Genomic DNA, 14,423 nt, shown 5'->3' with positions numbered 1-14,423 from the left:
GTTGAACTACATTTACAAATTGCTACAAATGTCTGTAGCAATTTGTAGCAAAAGGTTTAGCATTTTAGACACACGAACAGAAGGACCTAGGTATACCCTCCTCTATCACCTGAGCCACAGCCTTCTGGCAAACCACCCAGAAAGATACCATTTCACAGCACCTCTTTGCTCGCTTGTAAGTTGATCAGTTTTTTATTTTTTATTGTTTTGTTTTTGTTTTGTTTTTCGGGACAGTGTAGAAATGGTGATATGAGAGAGGGGTATGACATGCAAAAAAGCTACCCAGGCTGACCTTAAACCTGGGGTTGCTGCGGTTGTATGACATGCTAACCACTCGGCTACACAGACGTTTCTGTTGTTACTTTTTTTTTTTTTTTTTTTACATTTATAGACAGAACAATTAATCATAAAATAAATCAGATTCACTGACTGATCAATAAAGACATACATTATAGGTGCACTGCTGGCAGTTTCACAGCTTCAGTATCAGCCAGCACTTTCAGGAACACTCAGTGGTCAAATATATGGAGTTTTATACACTCATCGGCCACTTTATTAAGTTATACCAGTTCAACTGCTCGTTAACGCAAACATAAAATCAGTCAATGACGTGACAGCAACTCAATGCATTGAGGCATGTAAACACGGTCAAAGCGAACTGCTGAAGTTCAATCTCAGCATCAGAATGGGGAAGGAAAGTGATTTAAATGACTTTGAACGTGGCATTGTTGGTGCAAGAAGAGCTGGTTTGAGTATTTCAGAAACTGCTGATCTACTGGGATTTTCATCACCATCTCTAGGGTTTACAGAGAATGGTCCACAAAAAGAAAAAATACCCAGTGAACAGCAGTTCCCTGGGTGAAAATGCCTAGTTGATGGCACCTAAGAACAGGAAACTGAGACTACAATTGGCTTGAGCTCTCCAAAATTGGACAGTAAGACAAGAAAAACATTGCCTGGTATCTCTCCCTCGACATTCAGGTCAAGTCAAGTCAGTTTTCTTTACATGGCTCCAGGTCACGACAAAAGTTATCTTATGACACTTTTCAGAGCAGCAGGTCAAGACAACACTCTCAGATTGTAGGGTCAGAACATGGCGTAAACAACATGAAAGCATGAATCCATCCTGCCTTTTATCAGTGGTTCAAGCTGCTGGTGATGTAATGGTTTGGGGGATATTTCCTTGGCACACTTTAGGCCCCTTAGTACCAACCGATCATCATTTAAATGCCATAGCCCACCTGAGTATTGTTGCTGACCGTGTCCATCCCTTTATGACCACAGTGTACCCTTCTACTAATGGCTGCTTCCAGTAGGATAATACTCCATGTCACAAGGCTCAAATCATCTCAAACTGGTTTCCTGAATACTACAATGAGTTTACTGTGCTCAAAATAGCCTCAACAGACACCAGAGGCCATAGGATGACATTTTGGATTTTGGGTATTAAAGAAAAATGTTTCCTAACTATATTTGGAAAAAGCAGAAAAGCATTTTATCTTAGGATAGAAATTGAGCTTTTACAGAACCATGCTAACTTATGGATTTCCATGTTAGGAACAGCATAGAACCTGTAATAAATTCAAAATACCTGCCAAATATGGCAGCAGCACTGTTGTTAGGTCTGTATGGTAATGGCAATGAAGATAAGGCACAACATAAGCACCGACTCAAAGGCTACTCAAAGCATATGATGATGCTTTAAATTTCCTGGACCATGTAGTAAAAGGCTTTACATAGAATGCATGGATTAATTTTGAATTCGTTCGACGTGCTGTGCCCAGCTTTGGAGAGGCCTACATGTCTGTACATTCTTAACATAGATACAGACATGACAGGACAAGTGCTGACTTAAGAATGGAATTTAGAGTTATAGTTAGCATTTCTTAAGTTAATGTGAGATAGGAAGTCTGAGATCAGACAGGACACAGCCATAAGTTAAGGAACTGCCTCTGTAATAGAACATAGGCTTCAGCGGTATTATGGTATTACAGTATACCGGGGTACTTGGAAATCCCACCGATATGATTTTTAATACTGTCAAAAATACAGGTGCTTCTCTCTAGATGAAGGGATTATTTTGACCAAACCAGAGCTGGTGATTGTTGGAACAGCTGACTTTTGTTTTGTCAAATTTAAATGAAGTTTGTTTTAAAATGACTTAATGGGGCAATCAATCTAACATTAGTCTTAGTTCAGTGAAAGAGAAACCTGAATTCAGAAGGTGTACGGTTGTATTTTTCTGTTTAATAAAAAAAATAAGTGTAAGACTATTTACTTTCTTACCAGTTTTTTGGTATATATTTGATTATATACTGTTCCTTTATTACACTGTTGTGCTGAACACTAACACCATCTTATACCATATACCCTGGTGAAATTTTAGGAAGGTATCAGGAAATAGATGTCCCCCTAAGCCTAATAGGAAGATAGCATTTTCCCTATCTTTGAAACTTAAGTTAAGATAGGACAAGTAGTTAAGATATTTTTCTGTAATGGGACCCCAGATTTCAATCCAACACGTGGTGGAAAGGGATATTCGCAGTATGGATGTGCAGACAACAAATCTGGAGCAACTGCGTGATGCTATCATGTCAATCTTGGCCAAAATCTCTGAGGAATGTTTCCAGCACCTTTCTGAATCTATGGCACCAAGAATTTAGGTAGTTCTGAGGGCACAAGGGGGTCCAACCCATTACTAGCAAGGTGTACCTAATAAATTGGCCGATAAGGTGTATATACGGTACTTGGATACAGCATAACTTACATTAACAGGCAGGACTATGAGTCACGCTGTGATGCGCGTTCGGTGGCTCTGGTGTCCGTACTCACCTTTTTATTCACACTGAAACCTCCTTCTGAATTCATGCAGTTTTTGGTTGTTAAAAATCACCTTTTTATAGTCTGCTAGCACAAAGGACACAAACCACACACAGACATAGACATAGACACAGACACAGACACACACACACACACACACACACACACAGGTTTATTTCTCTTCCCATTCTAGTTCCACACAAATGCACAGAGTGGCATGTCTTGGCCCTGCAACAGAGCAGGCAATAATTACTCATTCAAATGAACATGTCAGGACTCCCGACAGACAGGCCCTTCCCCCCGCCACACACACACACACACACACACACACACACACACACACACACACACACATCCTTCACACATCAGACAAAAACACACTTGGCACAGATGCAGGCACATACACACATGTATACACACACACACACACACACACACACACACACACACACACACACACACACACACACACACACACACACACTTCATGTTGCAGTGTGGGAGAGATCCATCAACGGCCCAGCAGGCAGACAGGCTCCATACGGTAGCGCTGTTCTAAGCTGGTCTTCACTGTACGCCTGCCATGTATCAGCTCAACGACACACACACACACACACACACACACACACACACACACACACACACACACACATCCACACACACGCACGTACGGATATGCCTGCACATTAGCATCTCTCTGCTCAAATTCTTTTTCTCACTGTTCTCTCCTCTGATTTTTGCCTACACCGTCACTCAACACACACACACACACACACACACACACACACACACACACACACACACACACACACAGACTGCAACCTTCCGTTATACATTTGAAACACGGGAGCACTGCACTGGACAACAGTCGGAGCAGTACTTTTTATGATGGACAAAGACACTGTTGGTGTGACTGTGGAGCCAAAAAAAAAAACAAAACAAAACAAAAAAACCCCCACAAAATCTGTGTGTGTGTGTGTGTGTGTGTGTGTATATGCGCACGAGTGAGTTAGTGACACACAGACTCAGAGGCAGTGACAGAGATGAAAAGCAGAGCCAGAGTGAAAGAAGCAAGACGGCAAACAACAATAACGAGGAAGCAAAGAGATACAAAGAGCCCACAGCTGGTTTTACATCAAAACACTTTTAAGCCAATTATAGTGGACTAAATTTGAGGGGCTGAAAGGAAATGTCTTAATACAGCAGGTGGAGAAGTGTTTTGTCACATTATGCAATAGGTAGCACAGGATGAGTCAAGTGTATGATTAATCACAGTTTGAGCCTCAAAACGTCACATTACAAAACATTAACTGGGAACATCAACCCGCTCTGTATTTAAGGCTCTGAGGCTAAGCAGAAAGAAATTTACAAAATATCAAATACATTTGACAATCTAATAATGTGACAGACTTGGTATAATATCATCATCTCCTGAAAGAACAGCTGAAAATGTGTGGCCTTGAAATGTTTATTAGATGTTGATGTACTATGATGTTTCATGGGATGTCATGAGAACTGATACTTTGGTTCCAAGTTAGTGCTACATTTTTGAAAGAGTGATGGTACTCAGTCTTCTCCAGTACAAAAGGTACTGGGGATGCAATTCTTCAGGAGCCGACAGGGCAGCATATATACCTACAAGTGTTCTAGACTGCTGTAAAAGGCCCAAGGAAGAAGAGGAGGGAACTCGTACCACCACAGAAGAACAAGAACAAGACGAAGCGGCAACCTCTGGGGCTGAAAAATGAAGCCAATGTGGAAGTGCCAAAAGCTGCAGTTCTTTGAATGGCCACTTGAGGCTAACTCCAAAAGTGAGTCAATCCCAATAGAGCCCCATGTTACTTCCCAACTTGACGGCAGAAATAAACATGTTAACAGCGTGGTACAAAAAAACATACTGGTCTTCATAGCTAATTTTCCCATTCATGACAACTGTATGGGGGGTGAATTTTCATATAACTCACCCTGCAAATGTCATTAAGGCTTAAAGTTAAGTATATTTTAGGGTACGGCTGCTTTGAGTGACAGGTGAGTGCTGTCTGTTAACAAGTCGCTACCACCATTGACTGGTTAGGTAAGGTAACCATGACATGACCCCATATTTACAGAGTTTAGGTGGTAGCTGGCGCTATTTCAGTGTGTTTTCAGTTCATGAAAATTAATTGTACCGTTTTGGCTGCCTTAAAAGTCTTGCTCAGCATTTGGTTGCAGTAAAAGTCTCAGTTTTTCTGGTTTGTACATTTTCTGTTTATGGTTTTAAGCCTGTTTTCCAACAGCAAAATTTAGCATTAGCATTATCACAGTTAACCATAGCTGTAAATGCACTGTGCTAATCAAGCTAGCAGTTAGCGTTAGAGTTATTGTCACCCTCTCATCCATATATGGTCACTTCTGGCTCCAAAAATCCTAGATGGAGACCTCCAAAATGCCAAAGCCGAGGCTTCAAAACTGGAGTCCACAAACCAATGGATGACATCACTAGGTTTGGGTCGGTATGAGAAAAACAAAAAGTTTTTTGTGAAAAACCGCATCAAGTCGGTAATACCGGATTTTCACCACTTGGGGGCGCAATTGTCTCATTTAAAATAAAAAACGACCATAGGACAACAGAGTGACAGTAACACATTGTTTCTTTTATTACTTACAAATAAATTTGCAGGTTTAGCTTACTCAATCAGTGCAAACAAGGGTTGCCTCCTTCGTCTGGCTCTTCTGCGTTGTAGTTTCCTGTAAAAATGTCTATGAAAAATCCCCGCGATGTGAAAAATACATGCCGAGCAGTCTTTTGTGTGACACTGGTGTGCGGAGCGGAGTCTGCGCGGTCGTAAAGTCTGAGCTTTGTGCACACAGGGCTTGCGGACGTCCGCTTTTAGTCTGGGTGGACCTCTGCGGAGTCCGCTCCACGTACGTTCCAGGCTGTCCGGTTGGTTAAAAAAAAAAAAAAAAAAAAAAAAAAGGTCTAAGACGGAGAACCGAACCGAATTGGTATTACCGAGAACCGACCCAACCCTAGACATCACAGTGGCTATGTTGATTATTTTATTATTTTATACAGTCTATGCTCTGGACTTATTGAAAAGAAAAGCTTTTTTCTTGTGTGGTTTGTTAATTCTTTGCAATGGTAGCACCTCATATTAACAATATGCTACAAATGGCAACAGTATGACAAAATGCTTAACATCTATTCTGTGCTGAGCACTGTACATTTGGCATTTTTTTTCTGGTCACCAAGAACCACTGTTTACCAAGCTGTCCAATCACAGTTGGGGAGGGGCAGAACAAAAAGCCTACGTACCACAAAGACCAGCTGTACAAGTGCCGGAGGAGAAATACGCTGATATACTGTGGGTTAGATAATAACATATGTTACCTCATTCACAAAATCTCATGAACACACATAGGCTAGTACTTTGCATTTGAGGTGGATCATCGGGAATCAATATACAATTTTTGTTTAATTTCAACGTTCTTAATAAAGGAGTGCATGTTTAAATACATGGTATTTATTTATTTATTTTTTTGTTTTGTTTTGTTTTGACCATGGTGTCAAATTAAGTATCGAAAACCATGGCATTTCACTGGTATTGGCACCAACTACTAAATTCCCAGTATCATGACATTTCTACCTCACACAAATGCAGTATGTGATGATGACTGAGTCTGCCATTGTTATTTACTGATGTGAATCATACAGTACATAATTCATCTCAAATATTAATCAAAAACTCTATTTAGGGATGGAAAAGTAGTTTTGGTACATGCAGTGTCCTTACACATGTACATACCTGTGGTGTCCAGGTTATGGTCAGAGGGACTGGCAGGTCGGCTGAACATTCAGGAGCCTCTGCAGGGTGCTGTGGGTGTAGAACACAGGACAGTTATGTAGAGCTCATTTAAATATAAAAGCTAAATGATCTGTCATGTCAGCCAACAAAATTATCACAGGCTAGAAATGAGAGGCTGCTTCTGTTTACTTCTGTCTGAAATCAAGGGCCATTATAACAGGTAATTTCACCTCACCTTATTGTTTCGTGTCTGACCTTTATTAACAACTTGACTTTATTTGTTTGTGCTTATTATGTGAACACTGTCTTTTATGTTAGAGTTTACAGTAAACCCTGGCATTACTGCTGGTCATTTTAATACGTTGCCAAAAAGTCTTTAAGCCCTTAATGAGAAGCTTTGGTCAGTAAACACGAGCCAGATTTCCTCTCCCTGTTCACCTTCAACATCAAGCTACTTTCCGTCCTTTCCCTATACTCTTCCTCCCTCACTCCGCCGCCATCCAAGCCCCTATGTGTCCATGCCAGTGCTGCCTCCTCCCTAGCTGTGCCTGGTGAGGGATGACCTGGCGCTGGATCTGGTGGAAGCAGCTGGAACATAGGGAGGACTCCAAGCTATTTTTTACCCGGTTGCCAGAGGGGTGAGGAGGGCCAGGTGGGCAGGTGGACACAGAGTGGGGTCCCACCACCCTCCCTTGTTCCCAGTGGATGTCATCTGGGCTTAGGTAAGCACCACCTCACCATGGCTAGAATACGCAGCCCCAACTGTGAGATACTTACACTCCTGCCAGCTACTGGAAGCTCTGTTCTGACAGAGATTTTAAGAAAAGAGTTTCAGAGACAGAGAGAAATGTAGCTTTACCTCCACAAATTAAATATAAAATATACTTTCTTGAGGTATTTTTTCTTACAACTTTTACTTTTACCACAGTTCCTTTCATTTCAAATGTTCTTACACAATCATAACATTTCTAGTTTCCAGTCACAATAGAAAACACGACCATGCAAGTTCTGGAAAGTTCATCCTGACTTTTAAATCAGCCTTACACAGACAGAAAATATCTATCATTAGACCATCTTAAAATAAGTGACATTTTGATTTCATACAACTTTTTTTTTAGCTTTGGTTGTCATTTATAAAAGTGTACTCTCCAATTTAATTGCGGAGATGTGGAAATGTGATGTCACTGAAAAGAAGTCAGAAGAAGCAAGAAACCAGAGCAGTGAGACAATGGGACGGGTTTTAAACAAACACCCGAATAATCAATTTCCCTAAACTGTCTGTTGTGATCATCCACCAGTTTAACTATAGACGTATTTAGAGGATGCAGCTGATGGTCATTTTCATTATTAATTAATCTAGCAATTTTACTAAAGAGCCAATTGATAATTTATTCCACGAAATGTCAAAAAATAGCGACCAAAAACAAAAAATGCTAAGCACAAGTCCCCATAGTCAAAAGTTGCATCTTAATGAACAGCGGCTTTTCTTGGTGCTACAACAAAAATATCCAAAAAACCACTTCCACGTCGGATGTCTGTAAAACTGAGGGGTGGGAGGGGTCTGTGTGTCCCTTGCCTGTGTGTCCTTGTGTAGTATCAGTCTGTGTCCCCTCTCTAAATTCTGAGAACTTTGCTGTCTGTAAATGCAGCGCAGGTGGAACTCTTCTTTTTTCTTCAGCAGCAGTTTGTGGAGTTCGAAGTTGCAGGGTGGGTAACTGATCAGTCGATCCGATCAGAGCTGATCTGATCAGATCAGATCAGATCAAATCAATGGATAAAAGGAGCAGCTGTTTGTGAGTGAAAGCAAATTTCACTTTCACTGTGCCTGACTTTCTGCTAGGGTTATCAGGAGAACCGATACTTCGGCACCAAGTTGATGCCAACATGCAAAAAAATACATTGGTACATGTCTTTTTTTCGGTACCGTAAGTACCGGATACAACTTTGCCCTCAGCGGGCCTTGTCGATTCCTGTCGGAACTGACGGAGGTAGTATACACGTGTCAGCCTGTGCCGAGGACGAGCGCTGAAGCAGAACGCCTGTTCTCCATCGGATAAGTTCAAAGTCCAATCGCAAGAGGGTGAGTGTCCATGCACCGTCCAATAACGGCGCGCACTGGCCACCTGGCATTCAACATGCTGCTGCAGCGGTTTGTTCCGCAGCGCAAGATAACGGCTTACCGGTGACGGAGAAGCCCGGCTCCAGGTCCAAGCGTTTAATTTTATTCGGCTTTGGCCACAAATTTTCATTTCAGTGCATCCCTAGTTTACACCATTTCTGTAAGTCCAACTCATAGAAACAGAAAGAGCAAGAGACACTGACTGAACTGCTCACCCTGGTCATTTGACTAGTACAAAAGAAAATGGTGATTGGTGTTAGTTTTTGTGGTGGCAACAAATGTCAGTGGGCTCATAAAGTGTGTCACACTCTGTAATTGAGACCTTTGTTTCAGCCTACTGTTATGTAGTTACATTTTTAAATAAGCAAAAGTACTTTAGTTACCTTGAGTTACTTTTCTCAGTAGGTAACGCTGCAAAGTAAATCTCGTGATCCTTAATTCTTCTCTCTATTCTTCTTTTCTCTGTTTCAACAATGTTCGACTGGAAAAACATTTATGTTATGCAAGCTGAAATTCAACCGTCTTGTTCTGTCAGAAGATGCAGTGACTTAACTTAAGGTTAGTAAGAAAAACTAAAAGTAATACATATAATTTGTTAAGCTATAAGAACAAGGAATGTACAGTCCACTAACTGCTAGGCTAATTTATGCAATGTAAACTTGCTTAAGCTAATAATGGGCAACTAGCAAAAAACAACGGACATGTCTGTGAACCTTGACAGGTATTATTGAGCCAGATTTTATACTTTCGTTAATATTGTATAGTTGTCCAAAGAATCAATCTATTATTGTACCATGATAAAAGTAGTGATTTACACCCCTACTTCATAGTAATACTCCACTGCTTGTTTGGGCGTTAGTTCAAAGCATCACCTCAGTGACTTTGCAACTAGCCGCAAGTTGGTTTGTTTATGCCGATGTTGCAGTGGCAATAGTACACATAACGACAACGATACACAGAAAAATGGCTGCGGCTTCCGTTCTAATCTCATTCTATTTCTATGATCTGACTGATCATGTTTCCTGCCCCCACTTTGTTGTAGAAGTGTTGCTGTGTTTTCAGATCTCTGCAATGACTCTGGTGAGTACAATACTGTCTTAACCGATAGAACTGATGGCCAGAACTGTGAAAATGAGAGCCAAGTTGTAATATACTGGAATTATCCTTTAAAGTTAACATGAGGCAATAATGTCTGACTTTACTGAAATTTTTATTAATACTCTTTTATTAGAGGTGGTTCTTATAATGGAGCCCGAGGACTCATAGGGCTCGCAAGTCTATTAAAGGGAGTTACCAACTACCTGAGGAGCACTTTTATGTCCCAATAATTGAATTCACACAAAATTATCAGATTTGGAGAATGTAGAAGTCTTTTCTAGTACACTGTGACCACTATAGAGTCCAGTCTAAAGGCATCTACAATTCAAAACTAAATCGCCTAAAACCATTATGTGTTCCTGTGAAAAAATATCAAACACATTTTGTCACCTCTTCTTTGACAATTTGGAGATCTGTGGCATGCAAACATTACAAACGCTCTGTATTACACTGTTATTTCCCCAGCCTACATTTATTTTTACCTACAGTAGTAAAGGTTTTGTGTAGTTTTCTCAACAGCAGCGAGCAGAGACAGCAGCTATGCAGATGAGTGTGGGTGTATTGGTTTTCTCTATGCACAGAGGAAGGTTTTCCATCACGCTGAGGTCTATGTGGAGATGTTTTATCTGTGCTACATCTCAGTCACAGCGGGTTATCATGTCTCTCCACACCCTCTCCAGTTTGACCTAGATTTAGGGGCGCAGATGTAAATCACTGATTTGCTATCAGCAAATTGAACATCCCATATGCGTTTGGTGAAGTCGGCCTGTTTGGATTTGGATTGGTTGTAGGTCAACATCAAGCTGTAGAGTATTCCATTTGATGATGAATAATTTTCAGTGTGAAAATTATCCAGTCCTTACAGTAAACTGTGTGTGTGTGTGTGTGTGTGTGTGTGTGTGTGTGTGTGTGTGCGTGCGCAGTAGAGTGTGTGTCTTACCTTCGACTTGAGTTTAACAGTGAGAGTGTGCTGCCTTCCAGAGGAGTCCTCTGCCTTCAGTCTCAACGTTCGGAACTCTGTGTCTATGAAGAGCAGCCTAGAGATACATACACAGTAAATCAACATCCATTCACAGAGAAGGGTACACAACACTGTAAACTGACAGCAGCCATCATCCATCATTACTCACAGCTGCAGAGAGCAATATTGAGACATCAACTCTGCCTTTAGATTTATCACTCCCAGTACCAACATAGTGACATTACATCAGGCTACAGCTCCTCATTCACGCCCCGAAACAGAGGCGACATAACTACAGGATTTTCTTCTCTAAATTCTAATTTGCATTCTTCTCGAGCAAGTGCCTTTTTAATGCTCTGATGGAGGAATACAACAAATCCAATCATACTGATGCTGGGGGCATTATTTTCATCCTGAGTCACAACAGAACACCATGGATTTTATGCTTTCTAATAAAACTGTACACAAATATACTGCTGTATACACTGTTAACTGCACAGCAGTAACTAATCTGAGGGTTCTTCAGCCAGCACATCACAAGAACTGGAGTGAGTACATCTTTCATGATGCAATACAATAAGCTGCATTTGGTAAAATGAATTACAACTATTCAAAACTAACACAAAAAATTTAAAAAAAAATCAAATAAATGAATAATAATTTCTTGTATAACTCACAACTATTGAACAGCTAGTGGTTATCCTACCCTCAGAAAGCTGCTTACCCTAAAATATTTTCAGTATTTTGGGTTTTAAAGTGCCCGTGTGTAGTATTTAGTGCCATCTAGCAGTGCAGATTACAACCAGATGAAACTTCTCCCGTTTGCCAAGCCTGAAGGAGAACTATGTGGCGGATGCAAAAACGTGAATGGCCCTATCTACAGCCAGCGTTTGATTTGACCCTTCTGGGTTACTGTATGAGTGTGAATTAACATGGCAGACTGCTTGGAAAGATGACCTTCTCCGTATGTAGATATAAACAGCACACTTTAGGGTAACGAAGACACAACGATTCTTAGTTTCAGATGATTTTACACCACAGGAAATTGTTATGAATATTCTATTCAATTTCTGCCAATATATTAGTGATGCACGATACTGGATTTTTTGCCAATATCCCATATACTGATATTAAAAACTCATTTGACCAATAGCCGATACCTTTATCAATTAACCACTTTTTTCTTTTTTCCACTGTTAATGATCATCAAGTCTCTTTTGTAGTGGTATTATCATTATATTATACAAGTATACTCTTATCATGATGGCCTACCAGCAGGTGGAGACATGAAATACAATGATTTTCAATTTAATGTAATATTCATTCATTGTGCAAATTAAGAAAAACTATTTTGGCCGATTCCGATATTTCATTTTAAAGCCAACATTGGCCGATACTGATGATGTGCCGACATTATCGTGCATCCCTACAATATAACCCCCAAAGCCTACACACTGGACCTTGAAACAAAAGTTTTCATATTTCCTGATTGCCAAAATGCTGATAGAGAAACTTAAAGAGTACAATTCTAAAGGAAAATGCTGGATTTTTTAGTTTTTTGTAAAATAAATTAGAAAATCAAATTACAAAATCAAACTTGGAAAAATGTGACAAATTCCAATGAGCATAAACCTCATTCCATTAGGCCAAATTTACAGCTAGTATCAATGTGCAATGTCTTTGAATATCACTTCAAGATAAGACAAAAACACATGTTAATGCAAGGTGTAAATGCATGCAGAATTCATTATAAGCGTAATGCAATCAAACCTGCCAGACCATATTGTTGTAAACAATGGTGGGTGAATAATGGACTTACATTTGTCAGGTCTAAGGATGTAAACAGTTAACCGCCAAGAATATATTTTTGACCTTTTATGCATGTCAGTCTATAGGATCATTTTGGTTTAGTAGTAGAGCTAGCACTTTGCTGTACTACATTAAAAACAAAGCTAATAAAGTATTCATGCTACACTGGCTAGCCTTAGCTGCTCTGTGCTGTGGACTATCTGGGTTGGGTGGGAGCTAGCTACTGTTTATTTGGCGATTACTGCTGTCAACATTGTGCCAACCCAAGTGGCAGGATGGCGATGCTGCAGAAACATTTTGCCCGACCACTGGTCTCCCCCTACCTGGTGAGTAAACAGTAATTTTAATCTGTAAAACCCCTTAAGCTTTGTTAACTATCACTGTTAGCTCTGTTAGCACTGTTAGCAGCGTCAGCATGGCTAATGGTGCTAACATACGTTAGTTAACAACAATAAAGGGGTTTTGGAGCTCAAAATGAAGCAGCTTCAGTTCTCATTTAAACTTCCTTTACGTATGAAAATAAATCCCCTAATTTCAAACGTTCCAACAGTCATTGCCCTCATACTTACATGCATCCTTTATGATGGCATAAATACAGCCAATAGATGGCACAAGAGGGCAGAGTCAAGTTTCACACAACAAAAAAGGTGCAGTCATCATATACATCCTGACATGCAGACACAGAATTATTTTCACTATATTGCCAATTCGTTCAGTTTTGCCATTTTTAAAATGTCTTCATTGTCTCCTACAGTTGTATCTTACTTTCAGTAGTCTACTCTGCCCCTACAATCTCCAGTGGTAATGCTCCATTGCATTCGTATCTGTAAACTTTAAGAAAACTTATACAAATATGGACAAAATAAATGCAGAGTATGGACAGGAAGCTCAGTCTATCTCCTTATCAAGCGTTGAGCAAAAATGAGCCCTTACGCAATGGGGCAACCTGGGGTTCACCAGAGGGTGGCCACTATGTTGTGCCCACATCACAGGTTGGGATGGCATTACTTACATGACTTGTGTAGTCTTTTTAACTACTTATTTTTACAGTCTACTTCAGCAGTTTTATTGCTACTTCTATGACTTAATTGATTTGCAAATTACCTTTGAAACTGACAAACACCGTGGGACGTTCAAACAAGATCACTGCCTAGAAATCTCACCATTGACTACCATACATAGTTTTCAGAAAGAAGGTCCCTTGGTGGTCAACCAGAGGGGGAGGGACTTCACCTCGCTTTCTGTTTCTTGACAAAGGAGATGAGAGTCGCATGAAAACAGACTCAGTATACAAAGTATTTAGTTGGTGAACTAAAAAGTAGCCTGGTTTTCTGTGACTGTCATGTATCCTACACTGCAGATGCACAGTTTATAAACAGTCTGCCAGCGCTGTCAACATCATTTGCGCATTGATATCCAATCAGAAGTGAAATAAGAAGAACACTTCTTAATATCAGTTGAAAATATTCATGTTTCAGTCATTTTGTCAAGGCTGGGTGATGAGCAGATTTCGAGTTTGCTTAAAGACACTCTGACAGGACACATGACTGAAAAACTGACTGCTGACAGGAACAAACCTCAGCCAGCATCACTCTGCCACTATTTGAGTAAAAACTGCAACACTAACACGACTTTAGCAGTCGCAGGGAGCTGATTAAAGCTCTCGTAAAATGATGTATCTCTCGGTGACCTTAAGATGGGTTCACATTTTCAAGCTCGAGTCAATCTGTAAATCAGCCCCTTTCCTTCCTGAGCTAATTATAACCTATTGGGGCTGAGGACAAAACACTGATCTGCACCAACACTGCTGTCAGATTTACTGCTGCTCCAG

General features: G+C 40.4%; 1 protein-coding gene across 1 annotated transcript in view; it reads right to left on the bottom strand.

The window, feature by feature from the left end:
- fancl (FA complementation group L) overlaps positions 1-14,423 on the bottom strand; it is a 42,451-nt gene that overhangs the window by 15,708 nt on the left and 12,320 nt on the right. The window contains exons 6-7 of the mRNA XM_049600634.1: positions 10,763-10,859; positions 6,606-6,674 (exon numbers count right to left, since the gene is read on the bottom strand). Of these exons, the coding sequence (XP_049456591.1) occupies positions 6,606-6,674; positions 10,763-10,859 (166 nt within the window). The remainder of the gene's footprint in view (positions 1-6,605; positions 6,675-10,762; positions 10,860-14,423) is intronic.

Source organism: Epinephelus fuscoguttatus, linkage group LG16, assembly GCF_011397635.1.
Source record: "Epinephelus fuscoguttatus linkage group LG16, E.fuscoguttatus.final_Chr_v1".
NCBI lineage: Eukaryota > Metazoa > Chordata > Actinopteri > Perciformes > Serranidae > Epinephelus > Epinephelus fuscoguttatus.
Note: the sequence above shows the minus strand (reverse complement) of the source record. Positions and strands in the feature narration are given on the sequence as shown.